Here is a 25766-nt window from a genome sequence, read left to right as displayed (position 1 = left end):
GACCAGTGCTGACATTGATAGGGTGATGTCAAGGATGTCTTCTTTGGCAGATTTTTGCTAAAAAAAACCCAGAACACTTTCTAGCCTACACGCCCGACGAGGCAACACCCTCTGGCTCTAAGGATCCCATATCTCCAGGTACAAGGTCCCACTTTGCGACACCTACAGGGTCTTCGGACCCCTTCAACATCCAACACTACTCTCGTTTCCAAGGAGAAACATCCTTGGTGGAAGACCCAGATTTGGCCATAGTAGAGGAACAAACTGGGACTGGCTATTATGGAGATGAGGCTCAGGAGGAAGACCCCTACAGGGTAGATTCCCCAGTACAGTTAGAGGCCCCAATTACTGATTCCTCGATCGGCAATCAGCCACTCCTGAATGAGGTGCTGTCTCGTGCAGCCGCTCATTTCCACATTGAAGAAGAATAGACCCGTCACTCCTTAATCCCAATCTCACCAGAGCAGTAAACCCTAGGATTGAGAAACTTTTCAAGCCAGCCCAGATAGACCCACTATATAGAAGGGGCCATCTAAAACCGGACTCCCTGGTAGTTACCAATACCCGCAAGAGGGCCGGAACACCATTATCATCGTCCGAAGCTCCTCCAGACAAGGAGAGCAAAAAACTGTATGGGTTAGGCAGAAAGGTTGCATCCACTTCCGCCTACCAGGCAAGAATAGCCAACTCCACCACCCTGCTGGCCAGCTACAACTGCCATCAGTGGGAGGAGGTAGCGGCGCTTATAGACTCCGTACCAGAACCTCTAAAAAGCCAATTGGCGTGAATTTCATCGGAGGGGAGAGTCGTGTCAGGTTGTATTTTAAAGGCAACCTTTGATGCCGCGGACAACGCCGGCAGACTTATTGCAGAGGGAACTGTTATTAAGACAACGCATGGCTTCGCCAGTCTGGTTTCAAGCCTGATACACAAGCAGCGTTATTAGACAAACCGGTGGAGCCGGACTTGTTGTTTGGTAAGGCGGTCAAAGACGCACTCAAAAATGCTAATGACTAGTATGCAACACTCAAATCCCTAGGCCAGCTAACCACCAAACCCCCTAATCAGAGAGGGAATGGCAATTTTCGCCGCACACGCGGCCAAAATTCCCAAAGAGGTGCAGGCTACCCCCAGGGGCAGGGTACACAATGGAACTCGGGTAACCAACAGTCTACCCAGGGTTACGGCAGGGGTAATAAGAGAGGACGTGGGAGAGGCAGAGGCAGCCCCAATAAGGGAGGCGGCACGCCCCCACCAAAGCAGTGACGCTCAGCTCACGGTCCCTTCTCATGCAACCCCAGTAGGGGGACGCATCTCCAACTTCACCCAGGCATGGGAAGGGATAACATCCGACAGATGGGTGCTGTCAACCGTATCCACAGGGTACTGTATAGAACTACTGCAGCGTCCCCGAAACCACCCTCCAAAACAAAGAACCCACTCTTTAGAACATCAGAAGATTCTCCCCGAAGAGATTGCCAATCTGCTACAAAAGGACGCGATAGAACTCATCCCGGGACACCAGGTAAACAAGGGTATTTATTCAACTTACTTCCTTGTGCCAAAAAAAGATTTAACAATGCGCCCAGTATTGGACTTACGGCCTGCCAACAAGTATGTCAAGCCCCAAAAGTTTCGAATGACTACTCTACAAGAGGTAATCCCCCTCCTAAAAAAGGGGGATTACATGGCAACTTTGGATATGAAAGATGCCTATTTTCATATTTCCATGTTCCCAGCGCACAGAAGGTACCTGCGCTTCAAGGTGGACAGTCGGCATTTCCAGTTCAAGGTACTGCCCTTTGGTATAGCTTCTGCACCAAGTGTATTCACCAAGGTACTGGCGGTGGCGGCTGCACGCCTACGCAGAGAAGCAATCCCGGTGTACCCTTATCTGGACGACTGGCTCATAACGGGGAAACCCAAGCACCTCCAAACAGTTCCTAGGAGCAATCCTAGATACTCAAAAGGGCTTGACGTTTCCTTCAAAGGAAAGAATTCGGAATATACTACTGCAAATTCCGCAATAACAGTCCGGTCACCAAATAACAGTACGCAAAGCAATGCGTTTGCTAGGCATGATGGCATCATGTATTTACCTGGTCCCCCACACGCGCCTGCGCATGCGTCCCATGCAGGAATGGTTGGCGAAACAGTGGTCTCAGGCAAGCGGTCAGTTTGACGATCTAGTGGTCGTTTCGCCAACACTGGTAAAAAGCCTTCACTGGTGGACAAGAGAAAATCTGGCTCAAGGAAAACCCTTTTACGATCCCGAGGTACAGGCAGTAGTCACTACCAATGCATGCCTGACGGGGTGGGGAGCTCACCATCTCCACCACACAGCCCAGGGTCTCTGGTCTCCCTCAATAGCCAAGAACCACATCAACCTGCTAGAGCTTCTGGCAGTATTCAAAGCACTTCAAGCGTTCGAGCCCTACCTACTAAACCTGTCAGTGCAAATCTGTACGGACAGCACGAAAGCCATGTTCTACCTGAACAAGCAAGGAGGGACTCGTTCACCAAATCTGTCCAAGCTTGCACAGAAAATCTGGATATGGGCACTCAGACTGAACATCTTCCTGTTCCAGGGGAGCTCAATTCCCTAGCGGATACTTTAAGCAGAAACTCCCTCCCAGAAGAACACGAATGGGTTCTACACAGAGAGGTCGTAGAAGAGATCTTCTCTCAGTGGGGTTCCCCCACTATAGACTTATTCGCCACAAACGAAAACAGACAATGCCCAGAATTTGCATCCAGGTTCCCCCAACCAGACTCCCAGGGGAACGCCCTGTGGATGAACTGGTCAGAGATGTTTGCGTACGCTTTTCCACCAACTCCTCTCATCAGGAAGGTGGTCAACAGGATGAACAGAGAATCGATGACGCTCGTCCTAGTTGCTCCCATGTGGGCAAGGCAACCATGGTTCCCACACTTACGCAAAATGGCGGTGGGCGAGCCCATCAAACTTCTAGCCTGGTACAACCTATTGTCCCAGCACCAAGGTCAAACAGTGCATCAACAACCCAAATCAATGAACCTGGCAGCATGGCTCCTGAGGTCATAGAGTTTGGACATCTCAATTTACGACAAAGGTGTATGGACATCCTAAAAGAATCTAGGAAACCAAACACAAGGCACTGCTACTTTGACAAGTGGAAGAGATTTGTGATATGGTGCCAGAGTAGACAAATCAACCCAGTTGATTGTACTCCTTCTACTATCGTTACATACATGCTCCACCTGCTCGATGCAGGACTGGTTTTTAACTCGCTAAAGGTACATCTGGCAGCCCTGTCGGCATACACCACTTCCCATAACAAGGTTTTGTGATGGAAAGTACCAGTAGTTAAAGCCTTCATGGAAGGAGTAAAGAGACTTCACCCTCCTATCTCTAACCCACCTCCAGGGTGGGACCTTAATGTGGTGCTATCTAAACTCATGGGCCCCCCTTTCGAACCCATGCATAAGAGCAATCTCAAACACCTGACTTATAAGACTGCCTTCTTAGTAGTTATTACTTCTATAAGAAGGGTCAGTGAAATTCAGGCTCTGTCAGTGCAGGATCCTTTATTTACTGTCCATAAAGACAAACTGGTTTTACACACACACCCTAGATTCTCACCTAAGTTTATATCTAAATTCCACGTAAACCAGTCCATCGAGCTTCCGGCCTTCTTCCAAAACCCGCAAAGCTCGGCTGAGGTGAAACTACACACCCTAGATGTGCGTAGGGCGATCCTCTACTATGTAAATAAAACCAGACCGCTAAGGAAAACAGATCAGCTGTTTGTCTCCGTAGCTACAGGCAGAGAGGGGGATTGCGTCTCTAAAGGTGCCATCTCAAAGTGGATTATTAACTGTATCCAGCTGTGTTACTCACTCGCTGAAAAGACACTGCCTTTCACACCAAGAGCCCACTCTACAAGAGGCATTGGGGCCACGCTGGCTTTCATTGCAAATGTACCCCTTGACACCATTTGCAAAGCAGCTACTTGGAGCTCTCTTCACACTTTTACTCAGCATTACTGCATTGACACTCATTCCAAGACAGATACACAAGTGGGACAAGCGGTTCTAAGACACCTATTTGCTCATGACCCTTCTCACATCCCACCGCCTTCTTCAGGTACTGCTCGCTAATCTATGCACAGCATGTGATCTAAGCAGATTCCACAAGCCTCAGAAGGGATACATTACTCACTGTAATCGTATTTCTGATGCTTGTATCTGCTTAGATTCACACATGCGACCCACCCTTCCTCCCCTCTGCGAGAAGGCGCATGGTTGCTTGTAGTTTACCTTCTATCTATCTGCTTGGATTATCTGTACTCACGCTACTCCTCATGCTACCTCATGTCAGAAAAAATACAATCTGAGGATCCTACACCCGTGAGGGATCAAGGGTACAGGGGTCGTCACACTAGGGATAGTATTACTGGCACGCCCTTTGTCGACGCCCATTTTCGAGTTTCGAAAAACAAACTGTAATACTCCGCAGCTTCCACTAGATGTCGGCCTATGCACAGCATGTGAATCTAAGCAGATACAAGCATCAGAAATAAGATTAAGGTGAGTAATGTAATATATAGATATAGATATAGATATATATAGATGCAGGAGAAGGAAGTTAATGAGAGAAGGCAGGATGCAGTCAAAGAGAAAGAGTTTGGGTTGTGGACCCTGAATCAGGATGGTGCCTGTGTGATGGACATTAACGAAGCAATGTGATGATGAGAAACCGGCCAAGAGGACTTCCCACTTGGTGCTGCCGTTAAGGAAAGAGCATGAGGAAGGAGAGTAGAGATGAGATGGGGGTAGGGGGTCCATAGATCTGGAGTTGCCAGGTGTAGGAGGTCTGTGCCTTTGACGGTTACAGTGGTGTTAAAATGATATCCCTGTCTTGGGCCTTTTCTGCAGCTAATTGTATGTTCTCATTGTTGAAATACACATTTTGTTTGCCTGGAAGATGAACTTGAAGTCTTATTGTTGTATACGTAAGGCAACAGCTCCCTCTAGCGGTGATAACATGCGATGCAGGCAGGACAGCTTCAGACAAACCTACATCTGGCCTTTTATTATATAGTATGATGTTACTTTTCTGCTGTAATATGTACTTTTTATCATAGGTACATTAAAAAGACATACCCTTTTATCACAGCTAACATTTAGAAAATTCGAGCAGGGATGTCTAATAAATGGGGTATGATGTTGCGCTGAAACCGTGATACAAACAGCAAGGAGAACATAGATGAGGCAAAATGGTGTGGAAAAGAGAAGTGCAAAAACGTATACATTGAAATATCTAGTACTCAAAATCCATGGCATGGTGCATTAATAGGCAGCGTTATCGGTATTCTTGAGAAACCGTATATATGGGTGGTGGGGGATGTAAGGAGTGCCTCCAGCTCAGTGGACAAGGCGAGAACCATGCAGTGGGTATGCAAGGCAAAAGAAAAACGGCACCCAAATCTCCACGTTCCTCAATTGTAGGGCAGTTCCATGGTGACCAGCTTTCTTCACTCGAGGTGAAAGGGGCCGATGTATGAGGAATAGAGGGGGGTGGCAGTGCAGTAAGTGGGTAGCAAAGAGGAGAAGGAAACAAAATCATATTAATTTGCTTGCTTGTGTGGTGCTTCATGCTGCTGCTGGGTGTAGTCTGAGCATTTTGGAGAATATTGCACATTCTTTTGTGCTCTCAAATTAGAACCACTTGTAATATCACTAGTGATTGTTAGTTTAGACCTTTTGTTGAGGGAGGGGCCATACCGCATGAAGTTGTACACTTAGGAAGTCTTGCTGTTGGATAGTGCAAGGTTCCTTGCAAAACAATAGAGCTTTCCAGTGTAAGCTCTGAAGCCTAAAAGTGGTCGCTCTTCACCTCCCTGCACCAACCTCTCCCGGACTCACTGACCCACTGCCCCCACAACCTCCATAACATACAGGCCTCCCCTACCAAGCTGCTTCAGGACAGTATGGCTTTTACCACTCAGTGGATGAATGTGAGAGTTATCTGGAGCTCTATTTTGTTGAAATCTTTTAAAAATGTGTGTACATGCTTCAATTAGTCCAGCTGGGTATTAGACCTTTCCTTTTTCTGCTCTGCAAATCTTCTATTCCTTACACTCTGTGTTAGGTAGATTTTCATTTTTATGCACAATCACTTCTACATACGAGTCCCCCAGTGCATTTTGCTGGACTACTGGATTTTGTATCGGGTCCTGAGCCAGTTGGAACCTTTTTCCACACTTACTTATTCTTTTAGCCTATCTTTAGGGATACTTTGCATTTCTTTTTATACATTTCTCTTGGTGTTACACTTTCTTCCAAGTGTTATGGCATCTGTCTTTTGCATCACACAGCACTCTGTGCAGTGTTGCTGGGAGCCCTTTGGGCGCCCCTTTTTATTTTCTGTTATAGAGGGATATTTTTAGCCTTCCTGTCTTTTCCTATGGCAAGATCAGCACCTCCCAGTTTATGTGGAGTGCTGAGGGGCTACATAGTATGCCCTTTCTCACTGCTCCTGTTACGTCTTGGTTACAGTGACAAGCTAATCTGAATGGCTGGTGGCAGTGTTTCTATCCTACCTACATTTTTGCAATTTGTATTCCCAGGCTATACTCATAGCCGCGGTAGTGCACAGAAGGGTCACCATTGACCCAAAATGGTGAGTGTGTTCTTTTTTTCCTTTTGTTTGCTTGTCCCCTCATGGTCCTCCTTCTGCTGTGCTTGGTGGGAGAGGTCCTGGTTTGACATTTGTCATTTGGGGGAATACTTTATTAAGCCTGTCAAGGCTTCATCTGTCTGCGAGGTCAAGAAACTGGAGATCACTCAAACTCTGCTGTTCTTTGTCTTCTGGTGTGCCTCCCTGGAACCAGTTCCAAATGGGGGTCGGGAGGGTTGGGGGGGGGGCAGTTGGCTGTCCTGAAAGGACAACTGCCATGCAGAGTTTGAATAGTGCATGGGTACTGATTGGCTGGGTTCCTGCATAAAAGGCATGGATCCTAAGGCTTGAGACAAGCTGATACCTGGAACAGAAGAATTGATGATGCAGAAGTGTAGAAATGTCTGCAGCTGCTTTCAGCCGACCAGAGATGCCTTCTGTGGAATCACTGATGTCTGACCACATTTTCCAAGCATCAGGAGAAGTCTGAAGGGGACGACTCTCCCCTTTAGACTGGTGGGACCAATCCGACTTCAGACAACCTGTATTTCGAGCCATCCCATGACGAGCTGTGACCTTCACAGGCTGCAATCTGACAATACCCTGCAACCTCTGGCCATTGTCCAGTTCATTGGCTTCTGAAGATCAAACCCTCCTGAAACTTTGGCGGACTCCTTCAGGACCTCCAGAAGCAAGATTACAATCCTTGAAGTCCCCTCACCAGAGTGCAGGACAGAGAAAGTGAGACGAATCGACCAGGCGGTAATTGTTCTTCACTGGTGCTTCCCAAAAGGCACCAAAATCATCACAGAACCCCAAAGAATCCTTTGCTGGAAGCCTCTTCACTTGACTGATGCTGCGAGATCCACTCTAGTGTCCCTTTTTCCGTCTGCCTGACCAAGAATCCAGTGACCAGTTCGGCTGTTGCTGCATCATGGGCAGAGGGGGGCATTGTGTTGCAACCTCTTCTTCACTCCTAAGGTATTGTGAGACTATGGGTAGAACTTGCCTACAGCTGAATTGCTGCTCCGGTGTTGCTGGAGTGCTGATTTGTGTATTTGGGAGTTTGCACATACACGTTTGCCCAGCCCAATGAATATGAGCCTTCAGGGGGTGACTTCTCTGAAGTCCCTGACCCTTTTTCCAACAGAGATTGTTACTTGCGTGCTACTTAAGACTTGCCCTGGACATTTTTAACTTTCTAAAGGTGTGCCTTACCTGTTTGCCCACCAATCTGACTCTGAGAAACTCATAACTAGAAAGGAATGGGCTTCTAAAGTGTTAGGCCTCTGTGAAATTATTGGCAAGTATTTACTTACCTAATATTGGTTTTGTCTCATTTATTTAACCTGAAACAGATATTCTGAATGTTATTATGCACGTTTTACTTACTTCAATTGCTTACTGCCATTATAAAAGTATAAAAGTGGTTTGCTTACTGTGAATAATGCATTGTTTTTTCTAAGTTACTTATTGTGTGGTCTAGTACTCCCCTTTCTGTAGAAATACTTACCTTAGTGTATATATCAAATAAACCATTATTTTTATATAACTTTTAGTGTCAGTATATCTTTGGCCTATGTATATACTCTAAGTTCTTTGTACTGCCTACATCCCTTTCTCCCTCCTAAGATGAGCCTAGCAGCTCAGCCATTGCTACCAATAAAACCTGTGTTGTTTAGGCCTATACTAAGAGTTGGAGCTTTGTGTGCCAAGTGCGAGCCTTCACAAGTTCTACAATTGGTGGACTTTTGTAAAACTCCCCAACACTTAGGCATTTACTTTCAGTAAGAGTTTGGAGAGAATATATTTCACAATACACAGGGTCATTATGTTATCTTTATTGATCCAGCTCTGGGGACTAATGTCCTAGCTGCCTGCCAGCCCACCACCTGATCACATATTGGTTTTCTAAGTTCTAATAAAGCTTATAGAAAGGCAAATACATATACTGCCACCAGTTGGTATGCTGGTGTTACTGATGCAAGTTATTTTCTAATAAATGACTACCTTATAACCAGATCTTGGTGTTAATCATTGCTTTGCAAATTCGGATAAAATATGGAGCAGTAAATGTTGTAGGGTGAGTAGCCCAGTACAGTTTAAATCTCATTTATTCAGTTCAACGTGGAGATCTTGAGATAATTGAGCTCTCAATCCGCATGAATTTTGGCAAGTTTAAAAACTCAGTTTACATTTCGAGGTTGCTCTGGTAATTTCAAGATTTATGTTCCATGTCAACAAAAGGGTAGCATGTTTTTATTGTCTGTAATTCTGTTCTCAGAAGTAGAAAATACTAATGAGATCTTGTGTCTTTCTGTCCACAGCGAGAGATACAGAAGTTATATGAAACTAAGTCCTTCCTTTTTCTGGGATGCGGACGGACAGTGGATGACACCACTTTCCAGGCACTGTTCCTGGAAGCAGTGAAACATAAGTCTGACCTGGAACACTTCATGCTTGTGCGGAGGGAGGATGTGGACGAATTTAAGAAACTCAGAGAGAACATGCTGGATAAAGGAATCAAAGTAATTTCTTATGGGAATGAGTATTCTGACCTGCCAGAGTACTTTGAGAGGTTGGCCAACGAGATCTCTATGCGCGGTCGGACAGGTACTGGTCTTGATTTATTTGGCTAGGTGCTATAATGTGAATTGGGGCCCATGTATTTGAGCACCTCAACAGCAATCTGTCCTAGGCACCCCCCGGTCACAGGTAGTGTGCCCCTTAACAGGGACATTGCTATGACACAGCAGGTCCAGTTTCGAGAAGTATCTGATTTGGAAAAGCATTTCTAGAGTATGCATTGTGATTCATCGAGCGCTATCATAGCTATGAATTACTCTACCAAGTCGTGTGTCACACAGTAACTCTGAAGTATCCACATACTAGCCTTGTATTAGAGTAAAGCAAAAATACCAATGGGAAGTTGTGTGCTGAGAATAAGGTTTTCCGGTGTATAGATGAATTTCCTTATCCATTACATTATTTCTTTCTTAAGTGATGTCCTATTCAGCCAATTGTGTAGCACACACTAAGTGCTACAGGAGGTGATATTGAGGTGGGGGAGGGATCTTTGGGGATGAAGTGCTCCAAAATATAAACAAGTCCAGAGTTTGAAATTAAGGGGAGCTGGGACCTCCTGCTTGTGGCCCTGAAGACCTGGGTTGGCTTGACACCAACAGCTACCAGCAACTCCTCTTGGCTCGTGTCAACTGACAGCAAACAAACACACCTATGTGAATATTACTCTGTATTTGGGATAATCTTAAAATAAACATGACGTATCTATTGAACATTTAAAGTATAAATGGTCCTACATTATGGTAAAAATGATATGTTTGCATCTTATGTGAAAGTTAGATTTGCTGAACACTATGGGATACCCCCTCCTTCCCCAGTGGTAGCCTCTCTTCACTGCTTAATGCTGGGTACACAGGAGCTGCTTTTAGATCCTGCTTTTCCAATCTTAATTTCAGTCCCTGCATGCCATTCAGGAGCACGGGTAATGGCATTGGCGCAGACCCAAGGACAGGTCAGGGACTGAGCTTGAGGAATCCAGTTGGGCAGATTTGCTAAGTTAAAGTATGTTAACCTTTGGGAGTGCTTTGGATGATTCTCGATGACTGTCTCTTTGGTGGATTGAACGTCGCATTTGACTTGCATAGTTTCTGCCTTGATTTAAAAGTTAACCATCATGGCTAAAAGCAGGTACACATTTTAGCAATGCATAAAACCGGTCTGCGATCAAAAATGAAATATTTCATTTTACCATATATGTCTGAATAAGCACAATGCCAGTGACCTAACTAAGAGATCAAGGGTTACATTCTGGATTATAGGTTTTTGAGTTTGCTGTGGACCAAGAGAAGGTCTTAAATTGCTTTTCAGTTTCAAAAGTGTATATGCTAGGAGGGCTGTATCCAATGGAAGGTAAACCTTTTCCAGTTGAAGGCAGTGGCTGCACCATACTTATGGGTGAGGGGCTGCCCGATTATATGGATAAATGGCCCTATTCTGTGGGAGCAGGTCCATGTAAAAGGTGACAGAAACCATATTCATGCGAGGGGAGCCATATCCATGCAAGGGAGCAGTACAAGTGTGAGGTGAGACAAACCTGTGTACAGTGTGCCCTATTCCGTGTAAAGAAGCACTACTGCAAAGAAGAGCAGCCCTATCCACAGAAGGGAAGGAGAACCTTGTTCATGGATGTTGAGCCATTTTGTATAGTGCTGTATACTTCAAGGGCGGTATTGTCATACTTAACAATGATGAATGAAGCTACTTGCAGAGTGTATGTGCAGCTGAAGGGGTATATGGTGCCTACTACAGCGCAGGTGACTAGGAGGTCATAGTCCAGTGTGCGCCTAGAGGTCAGCTGAGAAGAGCTATGCTTTCTTGCTTTATATCTGAAGATCACGGGTCTGTTAAGAAATAAGGGTTTCTAGTAACTATGAAAGTGGCTTGGTATCCGAAAAACGTTACTTGAAGGCAAATGTTTGGAAGTGCAGGACATTCATGGCATCACCAGTCATTTGAAAATGACACCTAGGATTCCTCTTTAGGTTATTTATTTGCTTTGACAGGATTGTTAGTTTCTCTGGTATTTTCAAGTATATCTGCACTATATGAAATAGTGTCTCTAGGTCAGTGCCCCGCTCTTCTAGCTTGTTTTTTCTTTGGGTAAGTGCCCCGGCCAATCCTCAGGCTTGTCTTTTCCCTGGGTTAGTCCCCAAGCCCTGCTTGCTAAATGTTTTTAAGTATTGGTATAGGAGAAAGTATGAGTCCAAGCTACCTCACCCTTAGGGCGCATGGTAAATGTTGAGACACACCAGCGAGAAGGTTAATGTAGCATAATTAGACTACACTAATGTAAGCACACATGTAGTTAAAACAAAATTTATTTTAAAACAAAGTAAAAAATGGTGACAGCAAGCATAATACCAACAAAATAGTGCATGCATAAGCATTTCAATTCATAGTTTTGTCACAGTATTTAATACACAACATAGTTTGAGCCATGGATTAATAACATAGCCCATCTCGAAAAGAGGACTGTCGACACTGTTTTGTGTTTCTAGTTTGGAAGAGGGTGTCTAGTCTGGAATGTAATCATTTAATGTTGTGACTCACCCAAGAGTTCCGAACTGTCATCAGGACTTGTGAAAGCTGATTGATATCAGGGTATGAGAACAGAAGGCGATTGCTTCACCAGTCGACCATTAGTTTAAAAACAATATAGGGACAGAACAACAAATGAATATGTGTGCTAACATATTTAGGATGCTGTTTAGAATAGGCAGCTAGTGATTGCAGGTAAAGGTGTGGGTGTCAACATACCAGAGGGTAATGAGTAGAGGGCGCCTTTGGGCTGAACACGATACAATGGTGACGGATAGGTCACGTCGTGGAAAGGTTCAATGTAATTTTCTGAATTCAGTCCTGCAAAAGTCAGGTAACAATTTAATATTTTGAGTGCCAAGGAGATCAAATTAATGTGTGGTTGAGTACGGGAATAAAGGGAAACCAAATACCTGTAGTCACATCTCCATCCACAAAGGTCATAGATCCAGGGAGGCTTCTGCAAAAGGCGCAGTATAATTAAAAACAACTCTATAAAGGAAAATGGAGTACATTATAAATGTGCCCCTGTCCAAACAGTGAAACACATGTGTATAGGGTGCTGTACTAGCAAAGATTCGTGGCACTTACCCTAAGTAGAGTATCTAGTACATGAAGAGCAGGCTTGTCTTTCAGTAGTAATGCAGGCAGTGGCGTTTCAATCTTGTCACGGAAGAAAAGCCTTGTAGTGGTGGTTTTCGTGCATGCGCAATCATCCGAGATGGTTGTCCTAGTCAGAGAATATATATATTTTTATCTACATGATCTTTTTACCGTGCACTGTATTCTAGGCATATACTTATGAGAGAATCGAGGGACAGGCTGTTACCTTCGAGTGCTGAGCTGTTAAGCCGTGTCAGTACGGTACCGAGGTATGATTGCACAAAGATGTCGGAAAAACGTTTTTCACCAGGAAAAGAATCTTATTATCAGGGCGAGGGCAAGACTTGGTGGGAAAGTGGTGTCGCCGCTAGAAAGATCAGAAGAGCTGTCCGTCCCGTGCGCGTGCGTGATGGATCACGTAGACATGGAAGCGTTTCTGTGGCAACGGACGCGCTAAGTGGAGTGCCGCATCTTCTAGTCTTGCATGCGTAATGTAGTTACCGAGCTTAGAGACCCAACATATTGCTGCAGAGCATGTAAGATTTTAAAAACAATTTTGTCAAGTAAAACAAAGTGATGGGATCGAAGTCGGCGCCTATATGGTGAGCATCAGAATACATTACAAAGTATAAGGGAGCAATTAATTAAGTTAACAGGGAATGCCCTTCTTAGATCAGATGTGTAACACAAAGGTTTGGACAATTGCCAACTGTATTCAAGTTGAAGTGAGAGTAACCAAAGAATAGTCTGTTTTCCAAAGCCAGGTAGACAACCTGTTCTTTGGAATAAAACCACCGTGGTTGAGGGCACAGTTATTTCTCACAGAGAAAGAAGCTACTGTGGGTTTTAACACTCACAGTGGCAAGGCTCTGTAGGAAGACAGAAAAGGATAGAGTTTAATTCTGGGCCGCCTACAAAAACAGGGGATAGGATAAGAAGAGACACCAACTACTTCTAGATGTTATGCACCATTCAGCCTTGCATCAATGTGCCCGTCAACCACTCTCTCCCCCTATGTGTTTGAATGGGAAGAGACAAGTACCCGAACTAAAAACAGCGTTTACGTGATGAGGAGAACATACATCCACTGGGTTGTAGACGAGTTTATTTGCCCAAGGATTGTTTGTCTCACCACATCCACTGTGATTTTAAAAGGACTATCACAAAGTCAGGCTGCAATCACTCTGAATTTTGTGTTAGACCAACATCAAAAGACAAACAATACAACACTCTCCATTTGGCCGTCTTTCTATTAGTAAGGCAAGTGGAGAATGATAAAAAACTGCTCATGTATAGAAGGTATCTATCCTATGTAGCAATTGCTGTCTACCGGTTTCAGCGACTCATTACCGGTTTCAGCGGCTCATGTTTGTTAAGGACGCTTTCTTCAGGACAGTCTTTTTCTATGTATTTAACAGCACCGGGGTAAGAGCGAAGTTCCATACCTCTGTGTGTAATTTCTAGTCAGGAAAAGTGGATAATCAATACTTTACCATCTCCTCGGTGCGGCAGGGCTGTAACAGACAGGTGACCTGTGTCAAGACAAAAGCATATTCAATACACACATCACCATTGGTTGTTCACTGCCAGTAGATGGCTTACAGGATTAGCAGGTTTCTAATGCTAATCCTGTTCGTAAGAACACTACGCTGAACGTGGTGTGGTTTACCTCTTCGCTTAGTTGTTACTCAAATGTTAAACATATAGCGGATGTTTCAAACAGGAGTTTCAAAAGGAACCCCCGGTCCCATGGGGGCTTGCTTGTATTTTTTGTAACGTGTCAAAAAGGCCCGAATCAATATCTCAAGGATGTACAACTAGGATGTGTTTTCTATTCCTTCCCGGGTCATACATATAGTCACTAACCTGAAAGTAGGTCTTTCCATCTGGCTCGATGTGTCCTCAGGTGACGGGCACCTGGTGTCTATCTGGTTCGAGTGAGGTGTTGTGCTCCTAGAACAAAGCAGACAGTACAAGCTCTATTTAAGTTTAGCTATTTGCTGTAGAGCGCTACGTCTGATTTGTACTCGGAGGCACACTAGGGACAAGTGATGTCCATCTGTTATTAGGCAACATCGAGGGCTGGACTGCACTCTACTATGCACGCGAAACAATTCGGAAAGCGCTTACCGTGCTTGCAGTAACGACACTAAACTGTGACTGCCCCGCACCGAATACACAAGTCGGTATGCAGAAGGGAGTATCATTAACCCGTCTGAGATCACGTGGCATGTGTCTGACGTATCACGTGTGCAGTGTAACTACATTACGCGTACGGAGGCGTCTGCCCGGAAGTCAGGCATATCCCAAGACGGAGTGCGGAAGCAGGCGGCCTCTACCGCCGTCTGTTGTTTTTCCTGTCACTATGGCAACGCGGCCTAACGACAGGTTGGAATCGGATGTTATGGGTCACGTTTTTGGCGAGTTTAGTTAGACATTTACAGATCCATTATAATCCAGCACTATCTCAGTCTGAGCTAGACTAATCAGGGAGGACGGGGGAGCTGATTGAATCCCGTGTCTGGGGTGCTGTTACTGGGACGGGCTCATGTAGGGAATACGGTTTACCATAGAATCTCGTCTATTGTAGAATGGCTAAGTATTGATGTTTATAAAGGTACATCTTGCAGGTATCTAGAGGTTAAGGCGAGGCAATCAGCTGTTCATTGCCAGTGTTTGCCATACAATGCTCTCATTGAGTATCACCTTGTCTAATTTTAGATGAAATATCCATTTCTGCTCTCTTTTAAGGAGCAGATTGGACATGTCTCCGCCTATTTTTAAGCACATTATTTTGTCTATGATTGTCCACGTGATTTTGTTTCTTATGTCGATGTGTTTGAGCATCAGGATACAGCTGGTGTATTTGTTGGAAACGGGCTATTGAGAAAACTGCCTACTGGTTGTAGTTTTGTGAGACACAAAAGACAGACGCAAAAGTCATGTGACACATAAATGGATACTTTGAGTGTTGCATATCCTGTGTTTTTAGTACAAAAGCATAAAAGAGCAGAAATGCAGAGCAAAAAAACTGCAAAATGTCAAGTCATCTGGACATCTGATGATTCTAGTATGTTTGCTTATTGGAATGGCACTAGGTCTCGGGAAACGCACAGAACAGAGGCAAAAGACCTATGGCATATACATGGATAATTCCTGGTTGTAGACATATCTAGTGTTCATAGTTCCGAAGCATAAGACAGCAAAATTACATTGAAACAGTAAAATGGCAATTCGGTGATATTGGATTTCGAGAAAAGGTCTATTGGTAAACATCAGAGAATTTTCATAACAGTATGGTGTAAAACATCAAAATATGAATTACAGTTCTAGCATCTGCTTAAGCGATGTAAGGCTTTGCTGTGAAATGTGAAGAACATTTCTTAAAGAAGGCTCGAGAGAGGCTATATTGTTGAGCACCCAAAAGATGTTTTATATATATTATACATGACAGTTTGATGTAGGAAGAGAAAATTGGGTCTCGGTTCTGGAATAAATTTAAACCGTGTGGAATCTCACCGAGAACACTAATGAACAGTTCTTGCAGTAGAAACGTACTCCTTTAAGTATTGGTGAGAAGCTCACTCTTCTTTTACCCCGCAAATGGTCTCTACTTCTTCTTTCTTCTGCTTTTCCTTGTCTGCAGCATTGGCTTTTGCTATTTCCTTTGTACACTTTCTCTTTGGTCATCGCTTCTTCCTTTTCTTCTTTGCCAGTGGTTTAACCATGTCTTGGCCTTCTCTTTGGCCGCGGCTTCTGCCTTAGCTCCCTGGAAAGATGATGCCTCAACCGTAGTCTTCAACTGGTTTATATGATAGGTTATTTATAACACACTTAATACCCAGAGGTATCTAAGCGCGGACCTGGGAATTGAACCTGTGTTGCTCTGTCGTCGTCTTGCTTGCAAGGCAAGGACATCGCCCTTGAGCTTTCCTCCCAAGACGAGGAGGATAGCTCAGGGGCAACTGCCCCATTCACCCTCTCAGGCTTTTTCTCCCTGGTATTTTCCTCTGTCAGCTTCTTCTACGCTCTGGGTTTTCTCTTCATCTCCACCCCCTTCCATCCAGTCCGGCTTTTACAGTTCTCCTTCAGCCGCACTCCTCTTCACCATCTTGAGGCAAGATTCCTTGTCTTCTTCTCAGCAGTTCTCCAGATACTTCAGATTACAATTCACCAACGCTGAGCCTCAAAACTCCTTTTCACTGATGTGCTGTTCCTAATGTGTGGCTTGGACTGAATGGTCTTTTCCCAGAGTGGTTGGAGAGGTCAGGTCTTCTGTCTGAGCATGCTCTATGGCAGAGATCCTTAGTAGTCTTGTGTCTGGTATAATCATCATTAAATGAGTCAGCTGCTATTTTGGATTTCTTGTGCCAGTGGAGCGAGATGTATTTGTGTCTTGTCTCTCCTCTTGCTGCAAGACATCCTTTTCTGGGAGTCCAGTCCAGCTATCCCCAACATGTAGTGTGTGTGTGTGGTATAAAGTGATTTTATTGGACTGGCAGTTTTGGGAAAGTCTTTCTCCTCCATTGTGTTTTGAGGGCTTCTCTGTTGTCAATGGGGTATTTGCATATGAGAGACTTTCTACCAGTATTGCACCAGTAGGGAAATCTTCCTATGGTGTGGGCAGGAAGTAGTTTCCTCTCAGTTGTTACACAGGGAAGGGTTGAACCCCTGTCCCACGCAATACCCAGGTTGATGGGGAGAGGTGCAAGTTCCCCATAACTGCTCTTATGAGGGAAAGTAAAGTACTTCTGTATGATGATTAGAGCCTCCCAATAGTTTGCCTTCCCTTGGATCTGTAATTGACATGCCCAGATCTGACCTGGGTTTGTTTCTGCGAGGGAGGAATTCTTGTGGTCTTTTTTCCTTTGGCCCTCCAAAATGGCCTGGCATACTTGTCCTTGGCATGTCTTTAAGAGCTCTTCCTGGTAAAATCCCCCCACCTCTTCCCGTCCTTTCCCAGGCTCCCCATCCCTTTGCCCTCTTCCCTCCCTCCCTCCTCCCACCCCTTCTAACGAAGTCTAGTATCCTCTTACCTATCCAGACCGGCGATCAAGCTTTTTATAATCTTACTTGCAACGTGCATCCCAGGCACTATAGCATCTCTGCATGATCCTGAACATAAACAGTATCTGCCGCTAGGTCTCTGTGGGCAAAGTTCACGATCCTAGTAAGTCAAAAATGTTCATAGCTCTAAATCTATGGGGGCAGGTTGTGTGAGCACTGGAGACTGCCCTTGGGTGGAAGCGGTGAGTGGTATAAATCAACATAACATTACAAACTCAGAGGTGGAAAAGCCAATAATGATTTCCATTTCCAATTAAATCCTTCCCTCTCCTCCCGTAGATCTGTCAATCTTCTCTGTTGCCAGAACCGTCCATAATCTTAACCACAGATTCAAATGTGTTGTCTCCTTTTTCCAATTGGCTGCTATTACCATCTTTGCTGCCAGGAATAGTGTGGTTATTGTTGCGCCCTCCACGGAGTACAGTGGGTACTGGGCTTTTTCAGCGATTCCCAGCCAAACTAGACTCTGGTTGAACGGAAAGGTGTGCTCAATTATGTTACAAAAGTGTGCAAGTACCCTTTTTCCAAAATTGTTCGATCTTAAGGACATTCCCACCAAATGTGCACAACTTTCCCTTTACCCCTGCATTCTCGCCGCATTCCCCGCTTCACTCCTGGTAAACCTTCTCTAGTCTATATGGCATCAAATACCACCTTGCCATTAATTTGTATGCAGCCTCTTACAGTTGCACCGCCGTTGCTGCTTTTTTTGTTCTCCACCTTGCAACATGCATAGTTAGTATATCAAATAGTCTCAGTGCTTGTCCCCGTTTGTTCTTTTCCCAGGCTTCTAGACTGTAAACACCCTGCACAGAGTGTCCCCTCCTCCCCCCAACCCGAGTTCCCCTCACCCTCTGGTCCCACCCCTCCCCCCTTCAACGGGTCCCTGGCTCATCTTACAGAGTGCAGAATTCACTGCTTGGACCTCCCCATCAGTGGCCAACTCCAGCGATCTTCCATGCAGGTCTCCTGATAATATTTCCCAAACTGCAGGTTCAAGAGTTTGCCTCTCTAAGGCGCAATATGTTTGTTTAGTGAATATTCTTCTCATGCCATGATGGTAGTCCATATTATTTGGGAGTCATTTATGGAAGAACAATCGCTTTTCTGGAAGAACAATCGCTCTTCTGTGGTATCTACCAATATAACTCAGATAGGGTCTCTGTTTCTTCTGGGCCTTCAGCCTTTCGTCTTCCAGTTTGATCCTTCCAATGTTGCATTAGGGCCAGGTCTGCTAGCCGCAACCTGTTCAGGTATCTTCAGCCCAAGGATTCTACATCTGTCTCTGAGGGTCTTGACCATGCACTTTTGAGTCTGCCACTCAAATTGTAGGCCATTTGAAAAAGTCCATCTATATTAGACTTTGTCCTTATTAGCTTTTCTGTTAATGGCTTGAGCCGTCTCCTCCTCTGCAAAGTGGTGGATGATATATCTTGGTACAGTTGGATTCGCGAGCCCCTGAAGTCGATCTGTCCCCTCACTTGGGCTTCACACAGCATTTTCTTCTTAAGGGAAAAGGAGTGTGGCTTGAAGATGATACCACTCGCTTTTGATTGACTTTGATTGGCCTTAAGAGGGCCAGCTATGTGGGCTCTATCCAGCTTCAGCGCATCTGGGGATTCGTCCGGATGCCACAGGGCAAATAGTTCACGTAGCATCTGTTCGATCACCTCCTGTTCCACCCCCTTTTTGCAAAAATTTCAGTCTGTTACTGTCCTTTTGTAATCTATTTTCCTGGTCTTCACACTTATCCACTTGCGAGATGTTTGGGCAGAGATCTCCAACTTGGTGATCTGTTACCTCTACAAGGGTCTGTTCCACTTTCTGTACTTTGTCTCCCAGAGTGTCCTTCTTGCTCAGTCCCCCGAACGTTCTTGGCAACACCTTCCCTCTGATCTGCCATTTCACGGGACAAGTTATCTTGTAGAGTTTGTAGGAATGCTGTCAGATCTTCTTTGGTGAAAGTCACCTCCGGGATGGCCGTCCACCCGCGCTTCACGAGTTGTCATTTTTGGAGGTTCACAGCTCTGAGCCCCATGCACAAATCTTTCAATACTGCCTGTCACCCCGCTGAGTTTGGTTACATTTTCCTCATCAGTGGGTATCCCAAGCCCATATTAATCAGACTTATGCAGTCACCAACAAGTTGCGCAGAAGGTACTTGTTACACCTCTAATCCGTGTATGATGGAGCCTTCTTTCAATGTTTTCACGATTGCCATATAGACCGCAGGTCGCAGTTCAAAACAGTCGCTGCAAGGTTAGTCCCCAGACCCATGGGCACTTTACTCCAGCCACTCCAGTTGCCCAGGTGTTCATAGGGACCGCTGCCCACTCATTATGTGGGCCTCAGGAGGGTGTTCTTGATTGTGCAAGCAGCCTTCACTGGGGGTCCACTCCTTGTTCTTTCAGGCACTCCTGACTATTGCATTAGTCTATTATGGGAGGGCAGCTCCCAGTCCCTGCCTTTATTTCACTGAAGCAATAATGCACCAGCCCATTTACCTAGTTTCTCCCACACTCTGCATTCCTCCCCCACCTCTAGCTCCCCAGCTCTCAGCGGTCTACAGGTGCTGCAGAAGCACGCCTGTGACGACTGAGGTTGCTCTCGCGTCTGTCCCGCTTCAGACGCCGATCCATTGCTCCAGTCCACCAGGCCATATTCACTGAACTCTGAGCGCCCCGCCGGGAGCCAGTGACTATTTCTGAGTTCACACCAGCCCGAGAGCCATGGAAGGGGGCCTCTCCACTGGACCGCAGTGTGCCCTTGTTGCCTGAGGCAAGATGGCAGCCACCATCCTCCCTCAAACACACCACAAGGAGGTTCCTATTTACCCATTATCTTACATGGCAAAGCTCACAGTGCGCCGGTATCCTATGTCCTACCACAAGCCTGCATATCCATCTTTGCTGCATTATATAGCGTGGCGGAGCCCCAGTCTGGAGCCTTGCCGACGGGAGCCTCACGGGAGAGCATCCAGACAGTCTGCCATCATGGCTCCACCTCTCCTGCTACTGTTTGTGTTTTTTGTTAAACGTACAATTGTTATTTGCAGGTTGTCAATAACACCAATACCACTCCATATCAACACTGCAACAATGATAACATATTCCATCCTCACACACCCTCCACCCTGCGTTCGTAAATAATATCCTGTTTATTTACAGAGTGGATGGAGCTTTATAGACATGTGCGATTCTCCCTCCATTGACTGAACCCTTGCATCTTAGTTCTCCCATCCCCGTAAAACTTCTCCTCCAAATAGAACCTGTCTGAGTTCTGAACTTCCCTCCCACTGGCCTCATCCACCAGACCTGTACCTCCTGTTACAAAGCCTCAAACTTGTCATCCTCACATTTGTCATCTAACCATAGGTCCAATCTGTTCTCAAGCATAATCATACCCCACCCAACCCTCTGAACCCCTGCACATTTTGTTAGTTCAAATTCCACTTTGCGATTAGTGGTTCCCATTCTTCCCCAAATGATCCCATATGGTTGTTCACTATGGCCATAAGCTTTTCCATCATGTATATATCCCCGATTTTATCTTCCCACTCATCTCTATCTTGGGAGCCAGAAAACTTCTACTTCTGGGCCACAGCGATTTGACCGGCTCTCAGCATAGCCTTGCATAACCTCTGGTACCTATTCTCATCTCCATTTCCTGGGAGGCCACTCAGTAACATTTGCAGGAGGTCACGATCGAGTTGTATACCGAGCATGTTCCTCATTCAGTTTAGGACCTCCTACCAGTACATCTGAATCTTAGGGCAACTCCACCATATGTGGAACAATGAGCCTAGCTGGCCACATTGACGTGGGCAGAACGGTGAGGAGCCCGGAAACCTCTTCGAAAGGGGGCTATCTGTGCCATCCGTGTGGCATTTTAAAATGATGTTCTTTTGTATACGTGAATAAATTACAATGAAAGGTTATCTTGAATATACTACTCCTTGTCTCCTCCATGATTAGTGCCCACCCAGCTCGCTCACTTCCATTTCAAATATCGTCTGTCCCCCAACATCGGCGTGATCAAGGCCTTGTACAATTTAGAGAGGATGCCCTTCCTGCCCTCTGAAGTGGCTAACACTGTGTCATGCGGAACAGATTACGCTGGTCTTTGGGGCATAGAAGGAAACAGATTGGCTCTGCATTTTGGAATCCACCCAAAATGGCGCCTGCCAGTGGCTGCAGTGTTGCAGGCATTCAGAACACACACTGTTCCTGGACTCTGCCCCCAGCCCATGAGAATGCCTTTCTTGCTACTTGGATCGGAACTCGCTGCATTGCTACTTTTCCTAGTGAACGCCTCGTAAGTTTGCAAACTCTGTCCTGTATTTTCCTAGCCATTTCTCTATCCTTTATCCTTGTTTTGCTACTTACTAATTCCTCTTTTGTAGAATCACCTTGCCCCCATCACAGCTCTCCTTTCCCAAACAGTGATTTCTGGCTTCCCGTGCTCTTCTGGGTAGGGACGCGTTGTCAATTTCCCTTAGCAACACTCTGGGTTCCCTTCCAGAGTACATTCCTGTTTGTTCCTTTTTCACAGACGCTCAGCGGTCTGCTACCAAGAATGGAACAACCCCAAATCCATCGGATCTTGTCTCCCCGATCCTCGCAGTGACTGCCGAATGGCGAAGAACACTGCCGTTCCGCGGCCATTACGGAACCAGAGCAACGTTGCTTGGCAACAGGTAGGTAGGAGGTTCGCTCTCTTACTCTCCCTTCTAACCTTCAGTAGTTACAAACTCTGTTCGGTGGCTGTTTGCAGGCTCACGCTGACATTCTTCCGATCGGCTTCCTGACATCCTTTCTTTAATCTTCCTCCATGAAAACCTGACTAGGTACTTCCTCCATTTGCACAGACATCTCCACCCTTGTTAACGGGCTACTTTCCGTTCCATTTTGCCTACTAATCCATCCCTCTAATTCAACCCCTTGCATACCACATACCAATCGTAGGATTTGAGGATTCCTCTTCAGTCGACAGCCTGTACCCAGCAGTCCTGCCAACAGAGGGAATCCGGAACGGTCCGGAGAAGAACCACAGGGTTTTCTACCCCAGAGGGTTTCCCTGGGAGCCCTGTTCCCCTGAAACCGTATTCAGGAGCAGGGGAATAGGGTGACCAGGAAGATCCTCACAACCACAGACTGCTGTCTCTGATCCAAGTTGACAAGGTTGGTTTGTAAGATAAATGTAAAGTGCATCATTATATTCAGAGTATCACACACTGTCTTGAATGGTGTCAAGCCTCTGGATACTTTCCCCACCTTCTGTTTGTCTGTGAGCAGCCCTCGCAGTCTCAGGCAATCAAAAATGGATAAGAATTCAGGCCCCACCACTTCCCGAAGTGTTTAATAATCCTAACGGTCCTCCTAAAAATAGTTGGCCCGCTCTTAGTCCTTAGTCTGACCACACCTAGATGTGGTGAAACTTCTGCTTAACTAAATTTAGGATGGCCTCCCAGACCAAGAATAACAGATGGCCACATTGGAAAACATACGTTTGCCCTAGATTTCCTCCATAGGGACCATAAAACACAGTGTGATGGACTCTCAGCTTCCGGGGTAACTGATTGCAGAGGGGCCCTTAGGAAATCTTACCTTCCCAGGATGAGCTTCTACATCCTCTAGATAAATCCAATAGTTCCCTAAATCATCTCTAAGGTGTTCCAGAAGGACCTTCATCTGTGCAGCTTTGTAATAATGCTGCATGTCCGGGTAACCAAACCCTCCCCAGTCCCTAAGTAGGGTGAGAGTGCTTAATTCTGGGGACTTGTTTTGCGATACAAACCTATTCAGTACACTGTATTTCTCTAAAGTAACCATCCGGGACGATCTTCGGGAAGGATGAAAAGATGTAAAGCAGTCGGGGGAAGGACATACATTTTTACAGATATCATCCAACCGCACCAAGAGAGAACCTGCGGAGTCCAGCGAATAAGGTATTTCTTCACTAACGTTAGCATGTGATCGTAGTTGAGCAAATGTAAATGATACAAGTCTCTTTGAATCCGAATGCCCAGATTTGTGATTGCCGATTTTGCCCCCTCATTCCCTTGAATTTAGATCTGTTCTAGGCTCAAACCCTCCCCACGGATCGGCATTTCACAGGATTTACCTACATTGATTTTGAGACCCAAAAACTTCCTGAAACCCGATCTGGGAGCGAATTTCCAGGAGAGATGAGTGTTTAACATCTAAATAGGTAAGAATGTCGGTGAATAGTGACAACTTAAAGCGCTCTTCTCCGCACTGGATCCCTTCAATGTCTCGGTTGGCTCGTTATGGCTATTTCCAGAGGTTCCATCTACAGTGCATACAGTAATGGGGACAGAGAGGACATCCACATCTAGAGAGGGAAGAGGGGGTGTCAGTATCCCATTTCCCTGGACTCTTGCTTTAGGTAAACTTTAAAGTGCCCATATCCATTTGCAAACGCTTAGACCAAACCCAATTTTCTCCAGCACCTCTGACATGTATAGCCATTCGACTCTGTCGAACGCCTTTTCGGAGTCCACGAGATCCGTTGAATCAAGGTCTAATCACTGAGCTATGTGCATTAGGTCAATGGTCTTTCTAACATTGTTGGAGCCCTGCCTCCCCTACATAAAATTTACTTGGTCTTCAGGAACTGTGATAGGGAGGACATTTTCAATCTTTTGCCCTAACAGCTTAGCTAATATTTTAATGTCTGTGCTCCAGAGTGATATGGTATCCCTGGCTGGCTTGTGAATGTCAACTATAATCGCTCCCAACATGGAATTATGGAGGGTTTAAACCATTGGCGCTTGCACCGCCTGCCTAGAAGGAATCTGTCTTCGCTCAGAGGTCAGCTTACTCTTTGCCTGTTACTTTATTAAAATGTAACCAGATTCCTATCAATACCCCTCCTATGATGGCCTTGAACCTTGCCCACACATATTGAGCACTAGACTCCCCATGGTAGTTAAAATTGAAATATTCCTTTGTGCTCTAGCAGACTTTGGGCTATCTCCCTATCCTTCAATTGAAAATCATTACATCTCCATCTCCTCTTGGGTCTAAGGGCCCAGCTCACTCCAAAAACCACTTGGACTAGATCATGGTCAGACCACTGTAATGCTACTACTGTTGAGTTTGTGATGAATGCCCTATATCTTGGGACTAACCAAAGGAATATCAACAAGCTTCAGGTATCTCAAAATAACGCGTTAAGAGCTGCTCTCAACATACTCAGAAAGGCCCACATCTCTGACACCAGGCGCAGCCTACACTGGCTCCCTGTTACACATAGACTATCCCTTAAAACACTTGCACTGACACACAAATGCCGATCTCATTCGGCCCCTGCCTATCAAGCCAACCCCTTTACCGCCCACTCCTCATCCCGCCCACTGAGATCAGCGCACACTCACACCCTATCCACACCGTGATTTAACTTACAAAATGCTGGGGGATCCAGCTTCCCTGTCCTCGCTGCTAAGCTTTGGAACACACTTCCAAACATACTCAGAGCCGAACCATCTTACCACACATTCAAAAGCAAGGCCAAAACATGGCTCTTTACCCAGGACCGCTCTCCTATTTGAGCTTAACTCCATCTTCTGATAGTCACTGCACCCATGTATCTGCCTTATAACTTGCACCTTTACTGTATATTATTTCCTTTGCATGTCATCTCTTCAGGTAACTGAACAGCTGCACCCTCTGCGTACATACTTGTCTGACTGACGCCACCTCTCCTTTTCTTTACTGTTATTATGTTGTGTAACCATGTATACTTGGAAGTTTATGCGCCCAGATGCCTCCGGGCAAGGTGCGCAATAAAAATAAATAAATACAAATACAAATGGAGCCTTTTAGCGAGATATCAACCAGTACCAGGTCGATTCTTGAGAAAGAGTCATGGACTTGAGTAGAAGGTGAAGGGAGCATCTCCCTGCGTCATGAGGGTCAGAGAGCCAGTCACGCCTAAATCCTCATTAATTGCGTTACATTTCTTGGCCCTTAATGCTGAACCAACATGGCCACCAGGGTGGAAGCCCTGTGAACGATCGGGCTGTGCTCCCCCAAGGCCAAACAGAGAAAATTATGAACCAGCCGGACAGATCTATAATCCAACGATGAGCCAAGGAACGAGGCACCTGATAAGGCAGCAGAGAGTGTTGGTGATCCTGCGTTGCGCTGCAGGAGAGATTGGCTCCTGAGGGCTGCCCACCCCTGCCGAATCGGCTGACAGAGAAAGGCAGCTCCACCATATGTAAGAGAAAGCTCCCGGCCAAAGCGGCAGGGTCCTACCCTGCAGAGCTCAGCACTCCGGGGTGGCAGCA

At 45.7% G+C, this 25766-nt stretch overlaps 1 protein-coding gene across 3 annotated transcripts in view; it reads left to right on the top strand.

The window, feature by feature from the left end:
• Nucleotides 1–25766, top strand: part of FAM118B (family with sequence similarity 118 member B) — a 499459-nt gene that overhangs the window by 408195 nt on the left and 65498 nt on the right. For all 3 annotated transcript variants that reach the window (XR_011274526.1, XM_069614207.1, XM_069614206.1), the window contains one exon: nt 8989–9274. Coding sequence is in view for 2 of the 3 variants with exons in the window: in XM_069614207.1 (XP_069470308.1) it covers nt 8989–9274 (286 nt within the window). In the remaining variant the exon portion in view is untranslated. The remainder of the gene's footprint in view (nt 1–8988; nt 9275–25766) is intronic.

The sequence above is a fragment of the Ambystoma mexicanum genome, chromosome 9 (genome assembly GCF_040938575.1).
Source record: "Ambystoma mexicanum isolate Mex_15411 chromosome 9, UKY_AmexF1_1, whole genome shotgun sequence".
In the NCBI taxonomy this organism is placed as follows: domain Eukaryota; kingdom Metazoa; phylum Chordata; class Amphibia; order Caudata; family Ambystomatidae; genus Ambystoma; species Ambystoma mexicanum.
This window is presented reverse-complemented; position numbering and strand designations above follow the sequence as displayed.